Source organism: Bubalus bubalis, chromosome 5 (genome assembly GCF_019923935.1).
Source record: "Bubalus bubalis isolate 160015118507 breed Murrah chromosome 5, NDDB_SH_1, whole genome shotgun sequence".
In the NCBI taxonomy this organism is placed as follows: Eukaryota; Metazoa; Chordata; class Mammalia; order Artiodactyla; family Bovidae; genus Bubalus; species Bubalus bubalis.
In genome coordinates, this window is record NC_059161.1 from 92,412,681 (window position 1) to 92,440,449 (window position 27,769).

Below are 27,769 nucleotides of genomic sequence, written 5' to 3' on the forward strand. Positions count from 1 at the left end.
AATAGAAGCAATGAATTTTATTTCAGCTTGAGAGCGAGCTCCTCTGGTTTGCCTATATTTGAGAGCTAACTCGATGTTTCGGTCGTATTAATTTGGGGAGTGAGAAAACTTTATTTTTTATTATCATAATTATAGGGCTCTGGAAGAAGCAAGTCAGTTTGGACTTCGAATGGGCAACCAATTCCAGAAAGTCTGCGTTAGGTGGCAAACACGCTAAGTCGTGGGCTGTGCTTCCAACAGAGCAGGAGAAATCGAAGGGAGAAGAGAAAAAAAGGATGTAGTAAGAAAACCGATCGGTCAGAGGGAGGGGGTAGGAGAAAGGCAAGAGAGACGGCGGCGGGAAGAGGGAAGAGAGCCGTAGAGGAAAGATAAGGAAGCGGGAGGCAGCGGGGAGGCGGTTACAGATGCAGCTGATCAGAGGTGAGGAGAGGATCGCGGAGGTGAGACCCCGAGCGGGGCGGAAGTATGGGGACGGGAGGGCAAGACAAAGCGGAGATCCTGAGGAGCCCACCTCTGCGGAGCATGGATGTGGTCACTTCTCCAGGTGGTTAGGTGTTGGGCAAAAGAGAAAACGGCAACAGAAAGCTGCACGCAAGACTAAATGGTAAAGGAAAACGAGAAATGGGAAGGAGATTTTAAAGAACATAGAGTTCCATGTCGGGGTTCCACTGAACGCTCAGTGCCAAGAACAGCAAGGGGTAGTTTTGTGTGTTATTTCTCGGATGCTGGCGGCTGTCAGGACAGTGGATGAAGTCTGAGAGTCCGGGGTTTCAGGCAGCTCCAGCGCTGCTTCTCCACCTCCAGCCTCCCACACTCCTTACTGACTTAATCACAGGATGTGGCCGAGCCTGCAGCCCGCCTTTAAGGGAACCAGCCCAAGTGTAGAGTGAAGTATAGAATGAAGTACAGTCCAAGAAGGGAGCTGAGCGGGAGGGTGGGACCCGGGGCTGAATTTGGCCACGGGAAACATCTAAGGCTTTGACATTAAGATGCTGGGGGTGGGGGTGGGGGGACAGGTTGAGCTCTCTATAATGCCCAAAGTGAGGGAGTTACTGAGTGCAGGGGATGGGGGGATGCTCTGAATAATTGAGGCTGAAAGGAGCAGTCCCTAGAAATCAGGACTGTGAGAGCATGCTTGGAGGGCGTGGTTTAAGAAAATGGAAAGGCTGAATGGCCCAAGGTTGAGGGCAGGCACTTGGCGGGAGCTGGGGCAGCTGTTAGAAGGCGTCCTTTGAGCCATGTGATGTAAGGGATAGGGGGTGGGCGGAGGTGGGGGGGGGGGGGGGCGTCCACTGGGCAGCATCTGGCATAGGTGCTTGTCAGCGAGCGTCAGCTGCAGCCTGAGTGTAGGGGAGAAAGCAGGTAGTTTGTGTTTATCACGGGCTGGAGTTCTTATCCCAGCCCAGCCGGCTTGAAAGCTTTTAATCTCCCTGTGCCTCAGTTTCTTCATCGTAAAAGTTAAGCTCAGCAAAGGTCTTGGGAGGACATGCAATAACAAGCCCAGCGCAATACCCACTTGCTCAATATTCCGTTATTTGTATTCTCTTTATTAGTAAACTCCCACATTTACATTTCTGGTCGCTGTTTAAGGAAAGTCCATTTCACTGGGTTTCTTTCCTCTTTAGTCATTCTCTCTTTTCTGTCTCATCTCTTGATTCTTTCTCCCTCCCTCCCTTTATTAACTGAGCACTTACTTTGTGCTAGGAACTGCACCATGGCAGTGAAACCGATTTCTTGATGTATTTTTTTCTCTAACTATGGGAGTGTGGCTTTTTAGCTTTGTTCACATCCAGAGCTTCGGCAACCAACCATGGAAACTCAGACTTCACTGGGGAGTTGTTTTCTGTTGGGAGCTGCGTTCTGTGTGCTAAATTGGGAGAGCTGGAAGGAGGGAAATTAGTTAGTAATTAGAAAAGATTTAAAGGACTGAAAATACCTCCCTGACTTTTTAAATGGAAAATTTTCTGATACTTAAAATATTCACTTGGGGTTGACGGTAAAAGACTCCACACAGCCTTGGCTAATTTCTGAGGCTCTGATGTATGCTTGAAGGAACGAAGGAAGTGAGGAAGAGCAGGTAATTCCAGAAGAAGTCGTTCCTCCTCACTCTTTTGATTTTATGCAGTTTGTTGTTTTAGAAGAGTTTTGAACTGATTCAAAGTTCTCCAGATTAGGAAACTTTGTAATGAAATCATTGCCTCAGAATTAAGGCTATATTTTGTGTGGTCCAGCTAGCACTTCCCACATTCAAGACAGCAGCTCCAGGGACTTCCCTGATGGTCCAGTGGTTAGGGCCCCCCCAAAAAAGAAACAACCACATTGCCTCTCCAGCTCAGAAAACCCCACCCTTTAGGGAAAGCTGACTGCCTCCTTGTCGGGGTCCTGCATGTCTCCTCCACTCATTCTCTTCTCATCATGCCCTTTTCTAGTTTGTTTTCTTTTCATTACTAATCACTGCAGTTGGCCACCAAATTTTTTGGTAAGCTGATTAATAATGCTTTTTTTTTTTTCCTTTAGAGGAATAGGAGTCTTAAGGCCTCCTCACTGGGAAAGGGATTTATTCTGCACATGTAATTGCAATCAACCTCCATAATAATCTGTGAGGAAGGGAATTTGTGCCACATCCTAGAAATACATGAGGAATAAGACAATGGCTGGGATTGTCCTTGTGAGGCTTGGAGTCTAGTTAGTAATATTTATTCATAAAAAGGTAATATTAATGGACAAAGAGTGCAAATTATTTAACACTGTGTCATTTGGTGTATTTTTTAAAATAACTTTATATGGAGATAAATATATGTGCTTTTGTCCTTATAGACAGTCAACCCTTGAACAACATGGGTTTGAACTACGTGTGTGCGTGTGTGTGTATATTAGTTGATCAGTTGTGTCCAACTCTTTATGACCCCCATGGACTGTAGCCCTCCAGGCTCCTCTGTCTATGGGATTCTCCAGGCAAGAATACTGGAGTGGGTAGCCATTCCCTTCTCCAGGGGAGCTTCCTGAGCAGGGATTGAACCTGCATCTCCTGCACTGACAGGCAGATTCTTTACCACTAGCACCACCTGAACTACCTGGGTCCACTTATACATAAATTTTTCCAATAAATATAGTATATGCCATCATTTAGAGGCACCAGGTAGTATTCTAGGCATCAGGAATATAGCTGGGAATGTTTTTGTATGTGTGGAAAAATGTATAGAAGTCATATTTATTATCAGTGGTTACCTGAAAGTTAGATTAGAAAGGAGACATTCAAATTGTCATTCTTCTGTATTGTTTTCATTATTTGAAATGTCTGAATTATTTCTATGTCTTAAAAGATAATAATAAAACATTAAAGGAGGGTGAAAATTAAAATAACAGATAAGAACAGCAAGTAAATTGAATATCTTCTTCTTTTTCCTTAGATAATCTTTCTACAGGTAGTCATTAAATTAACAGCTAATGATTCTAGGGAAAAAAAAAGAGGGTTAGAAAATTACCATTTTCCAACCCTCAATAAAATAATTGTTTCAGACAAGCATAGTAGATGCTGAAAAAAATTGAGATGGAAGTTTACGGGAAAGAGGATATTCACATGGTTTCAACCAATCACAGATTTGTGTTTACAAAGATTCCTTTAGAATGGAGAGATCTGGTGGTCCTCAACCAAATAGCCGAACTTTATCACCAATAGTGAGACGATCTCACATTTTGGTCCTCAGAATGTGATACTGAGTAGGCAATATTACTCAAGATTTTGTGAAAAAAGTTTGACCTGATAATGATCTGAAAGAAACAGACAAATTCAGAATGTGGAACAGTCTATAAGCATCTGGCCTGAACTGTTAGGAAAAAAGAAAGCAATAAAGGAATAGCAGGGAAGGGAGAAGGGAAGAATAAAGGGGGAAAGGCAATGTCATTAAAGAAAAAAGAAGGTACTGTTTTAGATTAATAATTACTGAAGGCACAGTAACAATCAAATACAATGAGTAAACCTTGCTTCAATCCTCCTTGATTGAAGGGGGGAAAAAACTATAGAAGACATTTTGAGGACAATTAAGGAAATTTGTAGGTACAGTATATTGGATCAAGTGTAGTAATGGTTATATGGCAAATATCTTTACACTGAGGAGATACCTTGCCAGTATGTTAGGTTGGAAGTGGCCCAATGTCTGCTACACGTTTCAAATGCTTCAGAATAAAAAGGTGTGTTTGTGTAAGTGCCTCCTCTCTCTTCTGAGATAGATGTGGAGATAACAACTGAGAGAAAGACAGGTGGGCAGAGAAAGTGGGAGCGGGAGAGAGTAAACATGCCAAAATATTAGCAGCTGTTAAAACTTGATGAAAAATACGGATTTTCACTGTACTGTTCTTTCAATTTTTCTGTAGTTTGAATTTTTCAAAATAGTTGGGAGGGGGTTTGTGGCAAAATAGTCCAGATCAAGAGTTGGGGCTACAGTAGTAAATTAGAAGAGAAAGAACAAAAACTCAAAGATATTTTGAAAGGAAAATAGATTAATAAATACCATTTCTCAACCAAAGGGGTAAAAAAACAGTTCAATTTTCCACATTTGTGTCTTTGCAGATCTCTTTCTGATTTGACTGATGAAACGATTGAAAAGAGGATTTAAGAGTCCTTGACACAGTTTGCCCGAACTTGGAAAAACTGTTTCTGGGTGCTCTTAGACCATAAGATGATGAACTTATTTTTAGGTGATGAATAAGTTAAACGCTGAGATGTAATCATGGACAACAGTCATCTGATACAAGATACACATGAGCCCAAACACAAAAGGATATCATTATCCTGAGGAGCTAGAGTGAAACAAACATCAAGTAGCCAGAGTTTGAGTTTTGCATTAATACATTTTGACCAAGATAATTCCATTAGCACCTCATTCCTACACAAGCCTTTCAGATGCTTTAGAAATGGACCATTTGACATGTACGTCTCTCAAGACAGTTTTTTCCTTCCTTTAAACTGATTTTAATGCTTATTAAGGAGGTCAACCAACGGTGGGGGGGATTGGGAGGGAGAAAACCAAGACTCTCTTTCACATATTCTATAATCTCATTAAAGTTCATTTGGGATTAGCATATTTACACGAAAAATGGTGCTGATCCAGTATTTCTTGTGGCAGGTGCTATTGCATTTTTGGAGGAAGAGCTTCTCACTGTGTATGACTGTGCTATAGTCTGCAGGACTTAACGCCTGAGCTTTGCATGGTTAACGCTGACTCCAAACTCGAACATTTTAAGAACAAAAAATACCTACCTCTCCCCAACATTTCCATACCCAGTTGAGAATTTCTGGTAGATTCTAGTTTACTGAGGGCACAACCATTGCTTTTTTTTTTACCAGTGCCTCCCCCAAACTTAGTACAATGAAGGCACACTCAGCAAATATCTATTGAATAGATTCATATAATGTTTGAAAATTTGATTACTCAAATTTACTCAGTTTTCCTATAAACATTACTGTATTTTTAATCTGCCTTGGTAGCCCTTTTTTGTTTTTTATTGTCAAAGTAACACAAACCTCAAATTCAATAGTTAAAACTTTTTCAATAACTTTAAAGTTATTCTTATAATACATGCTCACTCAAAAATCATTCAGATTCTGCTAAAGACTATAATGTAAACTGCAATCCCGTCTCTCTTCTTCAGCATTTCTCCCCCATTGAGCCTCAAAAACTTAGCCCTTTGATATTCTCCATTAGCATTTGATTGTATAATTTTCATGCCTTCCCTATAAGATCATAGATCATTTTCTTCCTAAGAATAGGGTTATATACACACACAGTTTTGTACCTTTCTTTTTAACTTAGTGAGGTATCATGGGTATTTTTCAGTATCAGAATATTAGACACATGTCATTGCTTTTAATGACTGTGTAGTATTCCATTGCATGGATATTTCATAGCTTGTTTAACCAATTCCCTTTCAGTGGTGTTTTTAACACTACATTTAGTATCCTTGCCTGAAGAATCCCATGGACGGAGGAGCCTGGTAGGCTGTAGTCCACGGGGTTGCAAAGAGTTGGACACGACTGAGCGACTTTTTACTTTATTTAGTGAGAGTTTAATATCAGAAACCCAAAAAACTAAGTTGTTTTTTTTTTTTTTTGATAATTGAATATTTGCAATCAGTACACTGATTTCAAAGGGGCATACATGCTGAACATGTAGGTTGCTTTTACTACCACCATCCAGCAGAGAAAGGCCTCCGTTTCCAATCCGATCATAACCTAAGGGAATCTGTCAGCCTGGAATCATACACACACCCATCCCAGAATAGAAAGCTCAGAGGGTGAAGGGAGAAGCAGATCTTTGAGGGCAGGAATTTAGCCTCCTGCCCCAGACCTTGACCCTTTGCCTGAACAATTTTGGCCATTAGGTGATGTGGAGTTGAGTGATCCTTCAGCAACAGTGTCTTCAAAGACATTGAGACGGGGGTGGGGACTTCAAGGACACCTGCATCATGACACCTGCAGCCCAGCATGGTGCTGAGAGATGCTAGTACTGACAGAGACCCACGCACAAAGTGCAGTGTGGTGGGCAGGGCCCTGGATTGAAAAGAACGGGTCAGCTGTGTGCTGTATGGGTCAGTGTTCTCATGCTCATGTGTTCCTTTCCAACGTATATCTTTTTTTCCCCAATGGCAGTGCCTTTTTTTGTGACTGTGTTGGGTCTTTGCTGCTGCGTGGGCTTTCTCTAGTTGCAGCAAGCGGGGGCTCCTCTGCAGTTGCACTGTACTGGCTTCTCGTTGCCGTGGCCTCTCTCGTTGCAGAGCACAGGCTCTAGACCACAGGCCCAGTAGTGGGGGCGCTCAGGCTTGGTTACTGCACAGCATGCAGGATCTTCCTGGACTGGGGATCAAACCCATGTCTCCTGCGTTGGCAGGAGGATTCTTTACCACTCAGCCACCAGGGAAGCCCTACAAAGTACATCTTCAAGGAAGTTCCCAAGCCATTGTTCCAAGTCCTACTTAGTGATAGAGCCCCAGAAGGCCAGAAAGTTTGTAAATCAGAAAAATCGGAGCACAACTGGAGACTAAAACCAAATTTAGTATGAAGAGAGAGCCAGCAGAGTGCACGGGAGAACAAAGAGCTACACGTTCATGAGAGGTGCCCACATCTGACTGATCATCTGTCATTAGACAGGTTCTTAAAATAAACATTTTTGGGCCTCACCCTCAGAGATTCTGATTCAGTGTATCCAGTTTATTCAGCCATTTTCCCCCTCAGAATGACAAATTCTTTCTGAAAAGGACTCTTAACTGTAACCCGGCTCATAGTAAGTATGCTATAAGTGGTTGTCAAATAAATTTTAATGGTTTAAATAAAAATGATGTGCTCTAATAATTATAATCATTCTTTTAAGTCAAGAAACATCATTAGGTATCTAGATAGTGCCCCAGGTATTAGAGGTAGGGATATAAGAGAGACAAGGTCCCTACTCACAGGAAGCTTTTCTTGGAGCACGTGAGATAACAAGAAGCAAAATATCAGGTGGGCCTAAGTACTGTAAGAAATTAAAACAAGATAGGCTGGAAGCCTACTTAATTGGGGGTAGTCAGCAAAGGGCTCTCTGTGGAACTGGGCTTCAAGCTGAGAATTGTGAAAATGAGGGATCAAATGGGAGAAATGCTGGGGAAGAGGACCACAGTCAGAAAGACAGCTGATATGGGGGCCCCAAGGCTGGAGGGAACTTGGATTTAGGTGAAACAGAATGAAGGCCCTTATGCCTGTGGAATAGAGAAGGAGGCAAAGAGTGCAATGAGATGGAATCAGAAGGATGAGTGGAGGTCATGGTTGGGTGTTGGGATTTTATTCAAAGTACAAGAAAACTGGGCTTCCCAGGTGGCGCTGGTGGTAAAGAACCCGCCTGCCAATGCAGGAGACGTACGAGACCTGGGTTCAATCCCTGGGTAAGGAAGATCCCCTGGAGGAGAGTATGGCGACCCACTCCAGTCTTCTTGCCTGGAGAATCCTATGGACAGAGGAGCCTGGTGGGCTGTGTACAGTCCATAGGGTCGCAAAGAGTGGGTCATGACTGAAATGACTTAGCACGTACACGCAACAAGAAACCAATGGGAGAAAAAAAATAGCTGGAAAGAGGCATGATCAGAAATACATTTTGAAAAGATCATGGTGGCTGTTAGGTTGAAAACGGATAGAGAACAGTGGGAGAGATAGAGTGAAAGCAGAGTCCAGTCTGGAGACTACTGCAGATGCCCGGGGAGAAATGGCAGCTTGGCCAAGAGGGTAGGGCTGGAGTTGGGTAAAAGTGGATGAAATTAAAATGCTGCTTAAAGCTAAAAATAGACATGCTGATGACCATATGGGGGAGGTGGGAGGGAGAGAGAATAAAGGTTGGTCGTTGTGTAGGTTCTTGGTTGAGTGGTTTGAGTGATGGATGGTGGTATTACTATTTACTGAAAGTGGAAAAATCCCCCAGAAACAGGTTTTGAGGAAAAAATTAAGAGTTTGATTTTGAACATGGTGCCTTTGGAAAATCTTGGACATTCAACTGGAGGTGTCAAGTAAACAAATAAATGTAAGTCTAGACTTAAAGGAAAAGTCAGAGCTAGAGATACATTTTTGCTTACATATTCTTATAAAGATAGTCACTTTGTTACTCCAAGCATATGAACCCTAAAACATATTTATTGTGTTTTGCCCTAGAGTAAGTTGGCTTTGGATGGTCAAATTATACCTTATCATTTTCAGTTAAAGACTCCAAAATGATCAGTCCTCTACAAATGCCCTGGTAAACCAAAACATTTTTAAAGGTTTCTTTTTTTTCTTTTTTTTTTTAACGTATGCCTACTTGCATCAGCAAACCAAATTTTAAAAGGATGTTAATTTTAATTGCTAAGGCATGCAAATATTCAGTATCAATTTTTCATTTTGCCTCTTCTCCAGGAGGGATCTGGTCTTGAGCTTTTATGCAGCAGCTGTCAGAAATGTTATCACTGGCAACCAAGTGCAACAGCCTCCAGGAGGAGAAGGGAACTTAATTAGAAATTTCCACTTCAAATACAATTTATAGTTCGTTCACTCTGGGATGAGCTGGAGGGTGTTTGAAAAGTTTAATGCTGAGTGAACTGTTTTTCTCAAGCTGTCAACAAAATACATATTAAGCATAGAACATATTTATTAGTCACTAGAAGGCAAATCAGATATTTAGCAGGAGGTTCTCTTTCTAGGTGAAGAAACGGAGTCCCAGAGAGATAAAGAGACTTCCCGAAGTGAAATAAGCTAACAGCAGGATGAGACAAACACTCAGGTCTTCTAACTCCTAGGATAGTGCTTTCCAGAGTACCAAGCTTCCTCTTTCAGTGCCTATAATCTCAGCACTTCTCCTTGGCCTAAGTATTTAAGATAATTTTATACTAGTCCAGGTTATCCTCTTACTCGGTGAGTATCAGGGGAGGAGGTCAGTAATAGTCAATAATTATATATCCTCACTATATATCAGGCACTCCTGTAAGTATTTTACATGTATTAACTACCTGTGGACAATAGCCCGGGCTCCTCTGTCCATGGGATTCTCCAGGTAAGAAGACTGGAGTGGGTTGCCATGCCCTCCTCCAGGGGATCTTCCCCAGAGATCAAACCCACATGTCCTACATCTCCTGCATTGGCAGGTAGGTTCTAGGGAAGCCCATTAACTAATCTATCCTATAGCAACACTGTGAGTACTCTTATTACTCACCTATTGTACAACAGGCAGGTCTAGTCAGATCAGGGTACTGACCTTAGGAATATCAAGAACAAAATGATAACATTATTTCTCTAAGCTTCAGATGGCTATTTCCCAACTCCCTGTAAAACTGTAGCTGTCCAATAGACACAGCAAATTCAACATATCTAAAACAAAATGCACTATCCTCTTGTCCTGGGGTCTTCCCTGGTGGCTCAGATGGTAAAGAATCTGCCTGCAATGCAGGAGACCCATGTTCAATCCCTGGGTCAGGAATATCCCCTGGAGAAGGGAATGGTAACCCACTTCAGTATTCTTGCCTGAAGAATCCCATGGACAGAGGAGCCTGGTGGGCTACAGTCTAAAAGAGTCGAAAAGAGTCAGACACGACTGAGCTACGGACACACAGATTCTCTTGTCCAGACCCACTTTCCACCTTGTGTTCCCATTTTGATTAATGGTATCATCACCCCTCTCTAACCAGCTTTCTCATTTCCCATTTCTCATCTACTCAGCACTATAAACACTATTTAAACTCTACTTCCCACACGTATTTGAGGAGAGGAGCCATACAGAACCTCCCCCTGCATCCTCTCTCAAGCCTACACTTATTTCCCACCCTCAATTCCATTCTCATTTTTCTAACTCAGGCCTTCATTATCTACCATGTGTAACACGGCAATCGTCTCCCACCTGGTTGTCTTATTTTTGATTACTTAGTTCTCCAACTCCAACTTTTCACTGTTGTCATAGTTGATCTTCCCAAACACAAATCAAATTGTGTTAAATGCCATTGTAAAACCCTCCCCTGGCCACTTATTGACAAAATATCTTAAAGGGCATACAGGCTCACTTCTGCTGGTGCCATTTTCCCCTTCTCTCTCATGTTCTGTGCCAACCACCCAGCCTGCTCACACTTCAAGATTCAATGGGATATTTATAGTTTCCTTGCTTCCTTCACAAGTATGTGATAAGGATCACTTAATACATGTAAATGCTTTTATTACATTTGTTTGTTTATATCTCACCTTGTTCGGTTAAAAAAAAAAAGTGAGGTGGGAAAACAATTTACTAACTGTAAAATACTTTGAGATGTTATTTTTAATCCATGGAAATCACTGAATTTTGAGCCGCAGGGGTCCCTAGAAATTGGGGGGTTTGGCACCTTCTATATTCTTCAGTGGCTCGTTAGCTGACCTAAGTTAGTGGCACAGCAAGCAACAGAACACAAATTTCCATCTCACTATATCACATCATTTCAGGAAATTAAAAATAGACATTTCTTCCCCCCTCTTGAGAAAAGATGGTGCCTTCTACATTGATTTGATTCATTGGTACTATATCTGCTCATTTTACTATCCCCATTCTCTGTACTTAAAGTAGAAATCACTTGGATTCTGCCCCAGTTTCTTTCCTGCTGCCCCCTGCCACATACAACCCAGACCCCCAACTGTGAAATAATTTGCTTCAAACAGCCCCCAGTGTTTTGCACCTGACTAACTTTAATTGAAATCCGGTGCCAATTATCTGGCCCTTTCCCACTGGGTCATTCCTTTCTATTTTTTCCCCCACAATTAACACTTAAGTTAAATGTGTAGTTCTTAGCTACTCTTATTCCAAGACAATCTTCTACCAAAATCTATTCTTTGGTTTTATTATTGCTGATAGAAGTCATTGAGAAGTCCGTGTTTAATAATAGATATTCACCGACCCAATGTTCCAGGTGTTGAGTACTTCATTTGCATAATCTTAATCATCCTTACCACAACCCAGCAAAGTAAGGATTAATATCTTAATTGCATGGGGCTCCCCAGGTGGTGCTAGTGGTCAAGAATCTGCCTGCCAATGCAGGAGACATAACAGATGCAGGTTCGATCCCTGGGTGGGGAAGATCCCCTGGAGGAAGGCGTGGCAACCCACTCCAGCATTCTTGCCTGGAGAATCCTATGGGCAGAGGAGCCTAGCGGGCGACAGTCCATAGGGTTGAGAAGAATTGGACACAGCTGAGGCGATTTAGCATGTGCACTCATGCATCTTAGTTGCATATGAGGGAACTGAAGCTCAAAGGGATTAAGTAATTTACCCAAGGTCATAGAAATGGTAAATCACAGGACCTAGATTGGAATCGTGTCCTTCTTCCCAGGACTGCTTTCAGAGCAGGTGGACAACAGGAGTTGGGATGGAAAACTTCAGCAGCCACGAGCAGTGATGCCTTCTGAGAGGCATCTGCAAAGGGATTAGTTCAACCTGGAGACCCTTCGTGGGGCAGGCAATGCACATACATCTGGAATATTGTCTGTATTCTCTCTAGCTGTAAGCACTCCGGGGGAGACAGGAGTGATGGTGAAATAACATTCCTCAATTCTAAGCTGAGAAATGGCTTCCCATTGCAGTCAAGATAAACTGTAAATTCACGTAATGTATCATGGTTAGGAATGCTGACCCTTAAACTGGATTGCCTGGGGTTTAATTCCTGGCTTTGCCATTCAGTAGCAGTGAAACCTTGAACAAGTATTGAATCTGCCTTTGCCCCAGTGTCTTCTGTTACAGTGGTCCCCAATCTTTTTGGCACAGGGGACAGGCTTCCTGGAAGGCAGTCTTTCCACAGAAGGTTGGAGGGTGATATGAGAGTTGGAGAGCTGCAGTCTAACCCCTCCACTCACCTCCTGCTGTGCAACCCGGTTCCTCACAGGGGGTTACTGGCCCCCGCTCTATTAAATTGGCACTTATGTGTTCTTAGGCTTCCCTGGTGGCTCAGACAGTAAAGAATCTGCCTGCAGCAGGTTGGAAAGATCCCCTAGAGAAGGGAATGAATGGCAACCCACTCCAGTATTCTTGTCTGGAGAATTCCATGGACAGAGGAACCTGGTGGGCTACAGTTCATGGGGTTGCAAAGAGTTGGACATGACTAAGTGACTAACACTTCACTTTCTTATGTGTTCTTACTTCATAGAGCTCTTATAAGGGTTAAGAAAATCAAAATATAGGAAATGCTTAGAACAGTACCTGCCACAGAGCAAGTATATATGCATGACTTATCACCACTACCATTTTTTTTTTTTTTTTTTTTTTTTGCCTCACTGCACTGCATGCTCCTCAACCGGGAATCAAATCCGTGCTCCCTGCAGTAGAAGCACAGAGCCCTAACCACTGGACCACCGGCCACTACCATCATCTTCCTCTTTATCATCACCACCACCCTCACTTGGGCTTCCCTGGTGGCTCAGACAATAAAGAATCCGCCTGGGATGCAGGAGACCTGGGTTAGATCTCTGGGTGCGGAAGATCCCCTGGAGAAGGAAATGGCAACCCACTCCTGTATTCTTGCCTGGGAAATCCCATGGACAGAGGAGCCTGGTGGGCTACATGGGGTCTTAAAAGAGTCAGAATGACTTAGCAACTAAACAACAACATCCCCTTCATTTATTCCGCCTCTCCTCTCTGCCCTTTAGTAACAACTACTTTCTTTGCCTCAAATGTGCCAGCCGCTTTCACCTCCAGACCTTCGCGTGTGTCTCCCTGTCTGGAACACTATTGCCACTCCTCTGCCCACGCCTCTCTCCACAGTCCTCCGTGGACACCCCAACCCATCTTTACCTGGATAACTCATTCAGATCTCATTTCTTGATGTCACTTCCTCCAGAAAACCTTTATATGCCTCCTCATACCTCAGCAGGGCCCCTCCTCTGGGTCCCAGAGCATTCTGACTTGATCCTAGCCTAGCACGTAACCACTCGGTGCTTAACTGTGTCTTTACCTGCCACTGCCCTCCCCCGAGTGGGAGACTGCTTGACGATGGCTATGTGTTATTCTAGTTCAGCCCTTCCCTTAGGTGGAAAAAGGAAATGACAAAATGGATATTTTAAATGACAAAGTGGATATTTTAAAGAAATGGATGTTTTATCAGCACTGTGTTTAGCTGTAGATACTACACAGGGGCTTTCCCCAACCGAAGAATCAAACTCACATTCCTTGCATCTCCTGAACTGGCAGGCAGAGTCTCTCCCGTTAGTGCCACCTGAGAAGCCCAGATAGCTACTACACCAGGTGTGCATTAAAGTAATAGAGTAAAAGCTTCCATTTCGCCACAATTGACCTCACCTGCACTCAGCTGCGTCTCGGATGAGGCATTAAATCACAATAAGATGCTAGAAATAATACTCATAAGACCATCTCAAAGTGGCACAGACTAGAAAAATAGAACTCCCTGTCACTGGGGGTATGCAAGCAGAAACAAATGGCCACTTGGTGAGAATGATAGGAAGGGAAGTAGAAGGGAATGAGGTCATTTAACCTAGAAAAGGAAAAACCATCTTCAAATATGAGAAAGAGGCCCATGGAAAAGAAGCAATCACAGAAAAAGCAAAATGTTTGGTGAGCCCTCAGAAGGCAGAGGCTACCCACTCCAGTATTCTGGCCTGGAGAATTCATGGACTGTAGAGTCCATGGGGTCGCAAAGAGTTGGACACGACCAAATAACTTTCACTTCTCAGTTTTTTTTTCCCCTAGAGGTTAGAACGAAATCCAGAGAGCGAAACATACCAGCAAGATTATTTAGATTCAACACAAAGAACTTTTTTTTTTGCTCACTACAGCTGACCCCAAATGGATTTTCCTGAAAGATAGTGAATTCATCAGGTGATGCCAGTGTCAAATCAACTTGGCTGATTATTTGCCTAAGATAATGTAGTGAGAATATAGTATTCACTCACTTGCTTATTCAGTCACTCCCCTCTTCAGTTATTACACACCCACAAACTCCAGGAGATAGTGAGGGACAGGGAGGCCTGGCATGCTACAGTCCATGGGGTCGCAAAGAGTAGGACATGACTTAGCAACAACACGCTAGAGACTAAAGTTCTAACACAACACGCTCCTACCTTTAGGAGCTCACAAGTAAGCACGTTCCTCAAGTCCGTCAGGCCCATCTCTTAGAGGAGAGAGGTGGCAGGGCAGAAAAGCCCCCGAGCTCCGCTCCTCTCACGAGCACACAAAGCCACAACTGTCTGCAGAACAACTGTCAGTGACAAAGACTGGAACCTACGAGAACAGATTTTCTACAACTAAAGACATGACGAAACCACAACCTTAGGGGCAGGAGTAGGGGACTCATGATACAGTCAAATCCCACCACCCCCCAGCATGGCTGACCCACAAACTGGAGAAAAGTCATACTGTTGTTCTCCCACAGGAGTGAGAGCCCTGAGCCCCACACAGCAGGCTCTCCTGCATGGGGGGCGGGGGGTGCCCTCTGGCATCAGGGGGGCCGAGCCCTCAGAGCATTTGGCTTTTTTTTTAATTTATTTAATTGGAGGTTAATTACAATATTGTAGTGGCTTTCACCATACATCAACTTGAATCATCCACAGGTGTACATGTGTCCCCCATCCTGAACCCCCCTTCCTCCTCCCTCCCCATCCCATCCCTCCGGGTCATCCCAGTGCACTGGCCCTGAGCACCCTGTCTCATGCATCGAACCTGGACTGACGATCTATTTCACATATGGTAATATACATGTTTCAATGCTATTCCCTCAAATCATCCTGCCCTCACCTTCTCCCACAGTATTTGGCTTTGAAGGCCAGGGGGGCTTAACTGCAGGAGCCCCATAGGACTGGGGAAATAGAGACTCCATCCTCAAAGGGCACACTCAGAATCTCCTGCAACACCAGGACCCAGGGAAAAACAGTCATTTGATAGGAGCCTGGGTCAGACCTACCTGCTGGTCTTGGAGAGTCTCTCTGAGAAGCAGAACGGCGGCTGCCTGGCTCTCCTTGGGGCCAGGGGCTCGTGGCAGCCATACTGGGGAGTGCATCCACCCAGGCATCAGTGCGGCAGAGGTGGGACCAGGTGGGAGCCTCCCTCCAGCTCATTAGTGCCCAGATCCAGCCCCGCCCAACAGCCTGCAGGTGTCCGTGCTGGGGTGCCTCAGGCCAAACAACTTATCTGAGCAAGGACACGGCCCCACCCATCAACATGCCTGTGCCTGGAGCTCAGTTGCTAAATTGTGCCTGACTCTTTGCAATCCCATGGACTGTAGCCCACCAGACTCCTTTGTCCATGGGACTTTCCAGGCAAGAATACTGGAGTGAGTTGCCATTTCCTCCTCCAGGGGACCTTCCCACTCCAGGAACTGAATCTGAGTCTTCTGCATCTCCTGCATTGCAGGGATCAAACCTGAGTCTCCTGCTTTGCAGGCTGATTCTTTACCACCTGAGCCACCAAGGAAGCCCCATCAACCTATAAGCAGGCACCAGCCCCTCCTGCCCAGGAAGCCTGCACAAACCTGTAGACCAGCTGGGCAGCAGACAGCAAGAAAATACCATCCCACAATGCAAGCCAGATCCTACCTTGGGTCCAGGTGGGCTCTGCCCTGCCCATTAGCAGGCCAATGCAACCTTCTGGATACACTGGGCCAATACCCAACTGTGTCAGGAAATGACCATCCTCCCCACCAATGATCCTAAATGAGTGTGAGGATCCCTGGGGCCTGCAGCCAGACTCCAAGAACTAGCTCTGCCTGCCACGGTGAGTGTGTGTGTATCTGACTCTTTGCAACCCCATGGACTGTAGCCCACCAAGCTCCTCTACTCCATGGAATTTCCCAGGCAAGAATACTGGAGTAGGTTGCCATTGCCTACTCCAGGGGATCTTCCCGACCTAGGGATTGAATCCACATCTCCTGCATTGACAGGCGGATTCTTTACCACTGTACCACCTGGGAAGCCCAAAAGCAACAAGGGAAGCAATGAATAACATACAAAGGACTTCACATAGGGCTATCAGTGGATTTTTCAGCAGAAACTCTGCTAGCCAGAGGGAGTGGCATGATGTATTTAAATGTATTTGATGAAAGGGGAAAACCTACAACCAAGAATACTCAGCAAGGCTCTTACTCAGATTTGATGGAGAGATCAAAAGCTCTACAGAGTGAATCTTTAAGGACTCGGAGAAGTCTCCTGGGTCAGGAAGAGATAAAAAAAATTTGTTCTCAGTAGGAAAAAAAGCATGAGCAGGGGTCCAGAAATGCCTGAATCAGAGAAATGATGAAGGCCAATGTAGTGGGAGAACAATGTGGTTGAATCAGCTTAAAGCTATACGTCATCCATCAGGGGTCCATGAGGGTCGCGGAAGCTCTTCCCATTTTAGAAATTCTTATTCTGATATCATCCTTTGTATAATACTAAGAAATAAATATCTCAGGAAAACCTTGAATCATTTATTCAGGGACTCCATGGAGCCCCAGGCCAGTGGTCTTTGTAGATGAAATGCAAGTAGTGCTCATCTTTTAAAAACAGAAAGAAAAAGTTTGACTCTGAATATGGTCCACCATTTGCCTTCACATTATCATCTGAAAAAACAAACAAACAAAACCTACAACTGCTTGAATCAACTAGAAGCATTAAATTTCTATCCATCACCAACATAGTTGTGAAAAAGATATCATAACAAATAGAATTTTTTTCTATGATTTAATGACAGTTGTATAGATAAGGAGATGGCAATTATGTGGAATTTTCTAGCTTACATATTTTGCTTCTGTCCTATATGATCTGATCATTATAAGTTGGACCATACCTAGACAGCATATTAAAAAGCAGACATCACTTTGCTGACAAAGGTCCATATGTCAAAGCTATGGTTTTTCCAGCAGTCATGTATGGATGTGAAAGTTGGATAGTAAAGAAAGCTGAGCACTGAAGAACTTATGCTTTCAAATTGTGGTGCTAGAGAAGACTCTTGAGAGTCCCTTGGACTGCAAGGAGATCAAACCAGTCAATCCTAAAGGAAATCATCCCTGAATATTCACTGGAAGGACTGATGCTGAAGCTCAAGCTCCATATAGTCAAAGCTATGGTTTTTCCAGTAGTCATGTATGAATATGAGAGTTGGACCATAAAGAAGGCTGAGCAGCTTCAGCATCAGAATTCACCTTCCAGTTGGAAGGACTGATGTTGAAGCTTCAATATTTTGGCCACCTGATGCAACAAGCTGACTCATTGGAAAAGACCTTGATGTGGGAAAGATTGATAGCAGGAGAAGGAGCAACAGAAGATGAGATGGTTGGATGGCACCACCAACTCAACGGACATGAGCAAACTCCAGGAGACAGTGACGGACATGGAAGCCTAGGAGGCTGCAGTCCATGGGGCAGCAAAGAGTCAGACAAGACTTAGGGACTGAACAACAATGTCAAAATCAGGTTGTTGGGGCTCCTGTAGAGTCAACCAGCCACACCCAGTTATGTGCTTCTGTCTCAGGAAGCTTGAACGTCAAGTTTCAGAACTGGAATCTTGTAGGCACAGATCCCCAGAAATGGACAGGTTATTAAAGGAAAACAGTAGGAATTGGTAGTTAAGAGTTCAAGAGTTTTAGGTAGTCTGTTTTAAATCCTTAACTTCTTTCAACTATTTAACTTTGAACAAGTTAGTGCTTCTCTTTGAGCTCTGTTTTATTATTTGTTAGTTGGAAAAATAATCCCAGCATCCTGAGAATTAAACAAGATAATATATAAATATCTCATATATATATGAACTTGCTTGATGCTGTTATCAATGTTATCATTTTAATCTCTATAAAAATGAATGGCATCCAATTTCCCAGTCCATGCTTTAAGAAGAGAAAATTAAAACTGGAGTAGGAAAATAGAAATAATAAATATGTGAGGCTGTGTCACACTTGGTATTTTAAAATGTCATACCAATAATGTAAATTGTTTTTGAATGCCTCTGAAAATGTTATTTGAGCAAAGATTACTAATACAAAGTCAAACCTCAGAGACAGAAATAAGAATCAAAGTGACCTTGAAAAGCTTGATGATTGGAGGAAGCATGTTTGCTAAAACCTGGAGGAAAATCCATAGGGACACAGGCAATGTGGTATTGCAAAGGGTAACAGCAGCAGGGTAACAGAGACTAGAGATCTCTTCAAGAAAATTAGAGATACCAAGGGAACATTTCATGCAAAGATGGGCACAATAAAGGACAGAAATGGTATGGACCTAACAGAAGCAGAAGATATTAAGAAGAGGTGGCAAGAATACCGAAGAACTATACAAAAAAGATCTTCATGACCTAGATAATCATGATGGTGTGATCACTCACCTAGAGCCAGACATCCTGGAATGTGAAGTCAAGTGGGCCTTAGGAAGCATCACTACAAACAAAGCTAGTGGAGGTGATGGAATTCCAGTTGAGCTATTCCAAATCCTGAAAGATGATGCTGTGAAAGTGCTGCACTCAATATGCCAGCAAATTTGGAAAACTCAGCAGTGGCCACAGGACTGGAAAAGGTCAGTTTTCATTCCAGTTCCAAAGAAAGGCAATGCCAAAGAATGTTCAAACTACCACACAATTGCACTCATCTCACACACTAGCAAAGTAATGCTCAAAATTCTCCAAGCCAGGCTTCAGCAATACGTGAACCATGAACTTACTGATGTTCAAGCTGGTTTTAGAAAAGGCAGAGGGGATGTGAGGGCAATCTGGTTGCGACATCTGTCACCCCATTGATTGCCAGGGTTGATTTGGCTGATCTGGCTGGCTAGGCAGGTGTCCCCTTCCTCCCTCACGGCTCCATGTGCGTCCCTCCCGAAGCTGTGCGCTCGGTTGAAGAGGACGACCATCCCCAATAGAGGAGGACCAGTCTTCGGTCAAGGGTATACGAGTAGCTGTACTCCCCTGCTAGAACCTCCAAATAAGCTCTCAAGAAAAGGCAGAGGAACCAGAGATCAAATTGCCAACATCCGCTGGATTATCAAAAAAGCAAGAGAGTTCCAGAAAAACATCTACTTCTGCTTTATTGACTATGCCAAAGCCTTTGACTGTGTGGATCACAACAAACTGTGGAAAATTCTCAAAGATGTGGGAATACCAGACCACCTGACCTGCCTCTTGAGAAATCTGTATGCAGGTCAAGAAGCAACAGTTAGAACTGGACATGGAACAACAGAACTGGTTCCAAATCAGGACAGGAGTACGTCAAGGCTCTATATTGTCACCCTGCTTATTTAACTTATATACAGAGTACATCATGAGAATCACTGGGATGGATGAAGCACAAGCTGGAATCAGGACTGCTGGGAGAAATATCAATAACGTCAGATATGCAGATGACACCACCCTTATAGGAGAAAGCAAAGAAGAACTAAAGAGCCTCTTGATGAAAGTGAAAGAGGAGAGTGAAAAAGTTCAACATTCAGAAAACAAAGATCATGGCATCTGGTCCCATCACTTCTTGGCAAACAGATGGGGAAACAGTGAAAAAAGTGAGAGACTTTATTTTTTTCGGCTCCAAAATCATTGCAGATGGTGACTGCAGCCATGAAATTAAAAGACACTTACTCCTTGGAAGAAAAGTTATGACCAACCTAGACAGCACATTAAAAAGCAGAGACATTACTTTGCCAACAAACATCCATCTAGTCAAAGCTATGGTTTTATCCAGTAGTCATGTATGGATGTGAGAATTGGACTATAAAGAAAGCTGAGCACCAAAGAATTGATGCTTTTCAACTGTGGTGTTGGAGAAGATTCTTGAGAGTCCCTTGGACTGCCTAAAGGAAATCAGTCCTGAATATTCATTGAAAGGACTGATGCATAAGCTGAAACTCCAATACTTTGGCCACCTGATGTGAAGAACTGACTCATTGGAAAAGACCCTGATGCTGGGGAAGATTGAAGGTGGGAAGAGAAGGGAACGACAGAGGATGAGGCTGTTGGATGGCATCACCGACTCAATGGACATGAGTTTGAGTAAACTCCAGGAGTTGGTGATGGACAAGGAGGCCTGGCGTGCTGCAGTCCATGGGGTCGCAGAGTTGGACACGGCTGAGCGACTGAACTGAACAACAGCAGCATCAAATGCTTTACAAGTGAGAATTATGTCCAGGATGAATGTAATCATCAAATAGGATTTGATTATTACTCACCCAGTGGAAAACAAGCACACGCACATCATAAGTTACACCTGCTACGGTGGAAAGAAGTCTGGGCTAGGCAAGGGAAACTGGATTGTTGCTAACCTGTGCTAACTCTGACAGGACTTGGGGCAGGTTCATCCCCCTATGGAGACTGTCTCTAATGTATAAGCCCCAGACGGATGAGCACCTCTTCCAGCGCTGAAATGCTGTGTTCCTTTAATTAGTACCTTTTCCCCAAACCTGAGGATTGCATCTACTACGTGGTTTGTTGGTTTGTTTGGCTGTGCCGGGTCTTCATTGCTGTGCAGGCTTCTCTCTAGTTGTGGCAAGCAGGGACTCCTCTCCAGCTGGGGTGTGCAGGCTTCCCCCTGTGGTGGTTTCTCTTGTGCAGCATGGGCTCTAGGGCACACGGGCTTCAGTAGTTGTTCACATGGGCTCAATAGCTGTGGTTCCCGGGTTCTAGGGCACAAGCTCAATACTTGTGGCATACGGGCTTAGTTGCTGTGTGGCATGTGAGATCTTTCCAGACCAGGGATCAAACCCGTGTCTCCTGCATCGGCAGGAGGATTCTTTACCACTGAGCCACCAGGGAAGCCCCTGAAATTCTACGTTTGTTTTTTTTTTTTTAAAAGAAGAAAAAGAAAGGAAAACCATGAAGTAACCCATACATTATTTATTCATTAGTTTCCATTAGATTTTATTTCCTCACTTATAATCACAGTCCTTTAAGGAAAAAACAGCATAATAGATATTACTTCCTTAATGCCAATTTGTGCTAGCTTCTATGTTAGGGGATCAACAATTATTGTCTCATTTACTACATGTGACAGTCCTGATAGGTAGGTATTATATCCATTTTGCATGTAAGGATGCTGAGGTTTAAAGAAGTTAAATGACTTTCCCAAGTTACTTACCTACAAATGGTGGACTCAGGATTCAAACCTAGTTCTGACTCCAAATTCCTTTTTCCTTCCCATTTTTTCATGCCTCCTTAGTGTACTAACTGAGAAAATTTCACAGGATGGTTAGAATACTGGAAGATGTAGAAGTCTGATGCTGTAAAGGAAAGGTCTCAAAAACAGGTGTGTTTGCCTGGTTTGCACATCAAATGCTAAAATATATTCTAGTAGATCAAAGATTAAATAGCTAAAAATTAAACCAGGGTTTTACTAGAAGAAAACATAGATAATTTGTTTAATATATATCAGAGAAGGGAAGATATAATACAAAGCTCAAAAGCTAAAAAGGAAAAAAAAATATGACTATGTAACACATTTTAAACTTCAGTATGGCAAGAAATAGAAGACAAGGGAAGAGTTTAAATATTTAAAATACAATAATTAATACACATACAAAACTAGTAAGAATATTTGCAATAGTTATCTGAGATGAAGAACTAATATTCTTTTTTTAACATTCTTAATATGCACATAAATTTTTTAAAGTGTAAGCTGTCCAAACAATGAAAAAAAGGCAACATAAATGAGCAAGTGTTTTATACAAAAGGAAATTTAAATAACCAACAAACATATGAAAAGATGTTTAACCTCATAAGTGAAGAAATATAAAATTTAAAAATATAATTGTTTACCTATCAGAATGCTGCTGCTGCTGCTGCTGCTAAGTCGCCTCAGTCGTGTCCGACTCTGTGCAACCCCATAGAGGGCAGCCCACCAGGCTCCCCCTTCCCTGGGATTCTCCAGGCAAGAACACTGGAGTGGGTTGCCATTTCCTTCTCCAATGCATGAAAGGGAAAAGTGAAAGTGAAGTCGCTCAGTCGTGTCCAACTCCTAGCGACCCCATGGACTGCAGCCCACCAGGCCCCTCCGTCCATGGGATTTTCCAGGCAAGAGTACTAGAGTGGGGTGCCATTGCCTTCTCCGACCTATCAGAATAACCACAGTCAAATGTTGGGGTATGAGCAGTTTTTACAAGGTGTGAGGAAGTAGCCAACCATGTACCTTTTGTGGGAGTATACATTTTTGGAGACAACTTGGCAATAGCTATCAGAATGTAACCCTAATACCCTTTATCTTTCTGTTTATGATAGCAAAATAGCAAAGCAGCCTAAGCACCCAACAACTGTGCCCTGGTAAAATAAATTGTTTTACACTGACTAATAGAACCTTCCACAGCTATTAAAAAGAATAAGATAATGTATAATATACGAATGAAAAATAGTCTGGGGATTAAGAGATACAAACTACTATGTATAAAATAGATAAACAAGGAAGATAAATTGTATCACACAGGGAAATACAGTCATTATTTTATAATAACTTTAAGTGGAGTATAATTTATGAAAATATTGGATCACTATGCAGTACCCCTGAAACATATAATATTGTAAGTCAACTATACTTCAATATAAAAAATATATAACTTCAACATATCTCCAAGATATGTTAGTAAATGGAAGAAAACAAAGTATAAAGCAATATATAAAATATTATCTTTTGTGTAAAATTATTTATAATTGTATGAACCTGCTTATATTCATAACAGAAATAACTGGTAGTGGATACAAGAAGCCATCCATATGGTACCTTTGGCAAGGATAATAAGAGGTAGAGGAAGCGTTCTATAAAAAATAAACTTTTTTAATTTTATTTTTAAAAATAAAATTTTTATATTGCTTTAATTTTCATGTATGTGCATTATGAACATACAGTTGTCCCTCAGTTGTTCCAGGGGCAGTCCTCATCCCCAAACCCCACAGATACCAAAATCTACAAACGATTAAGTCCTTTATTTAAAATCGTATAGTAATTGCATGTAATCTATTCACATCCTCCCATATACTTTAAATTATCTCTAGATTACTTATGCGGAGAAGGCAATGGCACCCCACTCTAGTACTCTTGCCTGGAAAATCCCTTGGGTGGAGGAGCCTGGTAGGCTGCAGTCCATGGGGTCGCTGAGGGTTGGACACGACTGAGTGACCTCACTTTCACTTTTCACCTTCATGCATTGGAGAAGGAAATGGCAACCCACTCCAGTATTCTTGCCTGGAGAATCCCAGGGACGGGGGAGCCTGGTGGGCTGCCGTCTATGGGGTAGCACAGAGTCAGACACAACTGAAGTGACTTAGCAGCAGCAGCAGCAGATTACTTATGAAACCTAATACAATGTAAATAGTTGCCAGGTATGTAGCAAATTCAAGTTTTGGTCTTTGGAACTTTCTGGAAATTTAAAAAAATATTTTCAATCTGAGGTGAGTTGAATTTGCCAGTGCACAACCCACAGATATGAAGGGCTGACTATAAAATATTAATTATATATTTTATTTCAATACATTATCTGGCCAATGAGATTATGCCTGTTTGTGTTTTCTCCATTATTAGTTTCTGTTTGCTTAGTAAATACATATTTTTTAAGTGTACAAGAGCAAACTAAAAGAAACAAATAATGCATATACCTTTTAGTTTAGAAAGTGTATTTCCAGGTATTTATCCTTCGGAAACACCTTCCTAAGTGTGTGTAGTAGCAAAAAGCTAGACACAGCCTTAGCCACACCAGTAGGGATCCTACTAAAAAATTACTGGTACATCCACACCATAGCATACAGGCTCCCACTTAAAGGTAAGACAATATGAACTGATATGGGTGATGTCCAAGATATATTGTTAAATGAAAAACTAAACAAAAACAAGTTATAGAATTATATATTTAATATGATCCTGTCCATTTAAACAGAAAGTCAATAATGTATTAAAACATAGAGAAAACCAAATAGAGTTAAAGCCACACACTTGCACATGCATATAGCAGATTTCTAAAAAGCATAGACAAGAAGCTGCTAACAGTTGTTACCTCTGGGAATGAAAATAGTGAGGGGACTTTTCACTTTTCTTTTTATACCTTTCTAAAACATAAGAATTCATTACCATGATCATATATTATTTTTTAATAAAAAGTTAACCTTAATTGTTTGACCAAAGAAGAGATCATTTGGCCCTTGAAGCTTGTACATTCCGCTTCCTGTAGGTAGGAGCCAAGATCAGATTACTTTTTCTGTCTCTTCCGGCTCTCTGAGTTAATACTTCTGACTCATCAATGCCTGGACAGTCTCTGAAATGAATGTCATTATATAAGGATTAAATCTGAAATTTTATGGTTCAGAGAGGCTTGAGCCTCACAGTCCCTTCCCCGTGAAGCAGGTGAGAATTGAGGCTCAGAGGGGTGATAATGACAGTCCGTCAGCTAGAGGAGAATGGTCCAGCCAGGCCCAGTCTCACTCAATACACTTCCCAGTGTAACCGCGTCAATGGTGCTCTCATTTCTGTAAGCACAGAAAGCCAATCAATGCTTTCGCCAGAATAGAAAACCAGGCAATTTGTAAAAGTGAGTAAGGAGACTTTAACAAAGTTATTATGAGAAGACCAGCATGTGAGATTAAAGATTACAGATGTTCCAGGCCTGATAGGGAAACACAGTGGCCACCCCCCAGTCGTGACCCCTTCATTGTCAAAGAAGACTGATGAGAAGTGAAAACATTCTCTATTTTATGTGTACATGGGCTGAGCAGTTCTTTTATTCTTCTTCATGGTCCCTAGCCATCTTCCCTCTAAGTTAAAGGAAACAGAATTTTAATATCAGCTGGGTAGGTTAGAAAACTGGACTTACTATGTGTTCAGTTGAAGAAGAAAAGCTTCTTAGGGGCTTGTCTTGTTCTCCTTTGTTCCCCATCCTCTGTCCCCCTGTCGGGGCAGTCACAGAGCCCTGATGTTGGAAAGCACTTAGTAATTATATTGTGTTGGCTTAGACTGAATTGATTCAAGAAAGATTTTAGCTTCTGCCTCTCATTAAATTTGACTTGAGTGATTTTTTTTTTCCCCTCTCAGCAGAGTTTTGTGCTTATTTTTCAAATGCTCTGTTTCTCTTTTGGCATGGGTCCCAAAATGGGAGTTAGTAAGAGCAACATAAACTCCCGGAATTCTCTATTTCATTTTGTCACAATTCATTCTGGGATCGTACATAAGAAATGGGACAGTCGAGTTTATTTTGGAACAAGGCTCAGAGCTGTCTAACCAGGCTCAGGATGACAGGATGAGGCATATAACCAAACGGGGGGATTTGGCAGGCAGCCAGCCCCATTCCACACAGTCTCCCCCAGAATCTCATATGAATATATTATTCTGTCAGCACATACTTGTCTACATATATTACATGTGTCTTTCTTTATTATCCCATTTTCCTTCTAAAGTTCCTATCTATCCCAGAAATCCACAAAACTCACAGAAGCATATTAAATGCACACACTAAAATCTTAATGGATTTGGGTGGACAAAACTTTCAACCCACTCAGACCACGGCACAAACGGCCTGGGTAGAATTTCATATCTCTGCTAACTAAAGTTATCAAGAGCAAGAAATTTGATAAGTTAGCATTCCAATGCCTGGGTAGGACATGAGGCAGGTAACATCATCTGAAACAGCCTCTCTGGGGAAAATTTTTCCCTTTGTCTACCTGGGTTGGGAAGATCCTCTGGAGTAGGAAATGACAACCTGCTCTATCCTGGAAAATACGGTGGACAGAGGAGCCTGGCTGGCTACTGTCCATGGGGTCGCAAAGAGTCAGACACGACGGAGCAACAGAGCACACATCAGAATAACATGCCTTACAAAGTGCCAAAGTTCTCTGGCTTCCTCTCTTTCAGGTGAACGGCATTGACCTTCGTGGAGCATCCCATGAACAGGCTGCCGCAGCACTGAAGGGGGCTGGACAGACGGTGACGATTATAGCACAGTATCAACCTGAAGGTCAGAGAGAACTCAGACTTAGAATGTTTTGATGAGTTTCTGTGTGAATGGGTGACCACATTTCTGATCACTGATATTAACTAGTTACCACCAACAAGATTTTTATAAACAATCTATGGTGAAAAATTGGTGGTTCATGTCCAAAGAACATGAGGTTTTTTTACTCTTAATCTTCCAAGGAAAAAAATCTAATAGTTATAAAGACCTGTTTGCAAATACGAATTAAAACAAATAACAACTAGCATCAACTTTATTTCATTTACAGTCTTACCTGGTATACACTTTTGGTCAGCAATGGATACTATAAAAACAATTAAGATTTAGGAAGCAAGGGGAGAGATCTTATCTATAGAAATAGACCATGATCAGTAGACCATTTTCTCTCCTGTGGCAATGACTTATTTTTATTAACACTAACATGGTTTTTGGATGTCCTTGATGTGGAATTTTATTTTATTTTATTTTTGCCTTTTCTGCTATTTCCCTTGTTTTGGAATACATCACTATAAACCCTGAGACTTGGTGAGATATCTTGAGTTGAATTAGCCAACTAAGACTTGATAAAATATTCTAAATTGGATTAGCAAACCCTGTTTTTTTAAAGTTGTTTCAACATCTGTTTCTGTGATCAGAATGAGGCTCAGTGAGACAATTGGGATGTTACCCATTGTGGAGTTGATGTCTTAGCAAATTAGCAAATATATATATAAATAAATTTCTCTTTTGTTAATGAAATATAGTTACATATATCATTGTGGACTAGACTTTGTACAGAAAAACAGGAATATGGTTCTGTTTTCAAGAAACATAGTTAACTGTTTTTGGTTCACGTGGCTAGCAGAGAGGAGAATTTAACAGGCGAATGTGAAAGTACAAGGCACATTCAAGAAAGAGCCTTTGTGCATGAAGAGGCTTATTTGGCCTTTTCAAATGTCTATTTCTTAGCATCAGTTGTTCTATTGATGTTTGGAAGACTGAGGTTTGTGTCTTTCCTGTGACATCTTAGATTTTACCATTAATGGTGGCCAACCACATGTTTTACAAGAGAATAAAGAAAACTGCCATTATGCATTTTGATACGTTGCTTCCACTTTGCCTGACTTTAGAATTTGCAGTTAAATTATACCCCCCCACCCCAAAAAAGTATCGATTGCTTTCTTCTATTGGCCTAGCACAGATATGGCCAGAGAGCCACCTGGGAAGAAGGGATTTGTGTTTGTCAAAGATGGAAGATAACATCAACAAGGAAACGTGTTCTTTTAGACAGTTTTGAGAAGTTTTTCTACTTCTTAAAATTTAGTAGATATGTCTTCTAATAGGAATAAACAACTCCAAAGTAAAACAGCTCCATTGTAAAACAGAAAATGAAAAGATCTGGATTAACACAATTTGA

General features: G+C 42.1%; 1 protein-coding gene and 1 long non-coding RNA gene across 33 annotated transcripts in view; one reads left to right on the forward strand and one right to left on the reverse strand.

Moving 5' to 3' along the window:
• DLG2 (discs large MAGUK scaffold protein 2) overlaps positions 1-27,769 on the forward strand; it is a 2,352,634-nt gene that overhangs the window by 1,986,283 nt on the left and 338,582 nt on the right. For all 32 annotated transcript variants that reach the window (XM_045165939.1, XM_045165929.1, XM_045165926.1 and 29 more), the window contains one exon: positions 26,274-26,376. In XM_045165939.1, coding sequence (XP_045021874.1) covers positions 26,274-26,376 — 103 coding nt within the window. The remainder of the gene's footprint in view (positions 1-26,273; positions 26,377-27,769) is intronic.
• Positions 1,102-15,603, reverse strand: LOC123333869. Its single transcript, XR_006641150.1, has 3 exons — positions 15,412-15,603; positions 1,695-1,881; positions 1,102-1,340 (listed from the first exon to the last, which is right to left on the reverse strand). It is a non-coding gene; the product is annotated as an uncharacterized LOC123333869 (long non-coding RNA).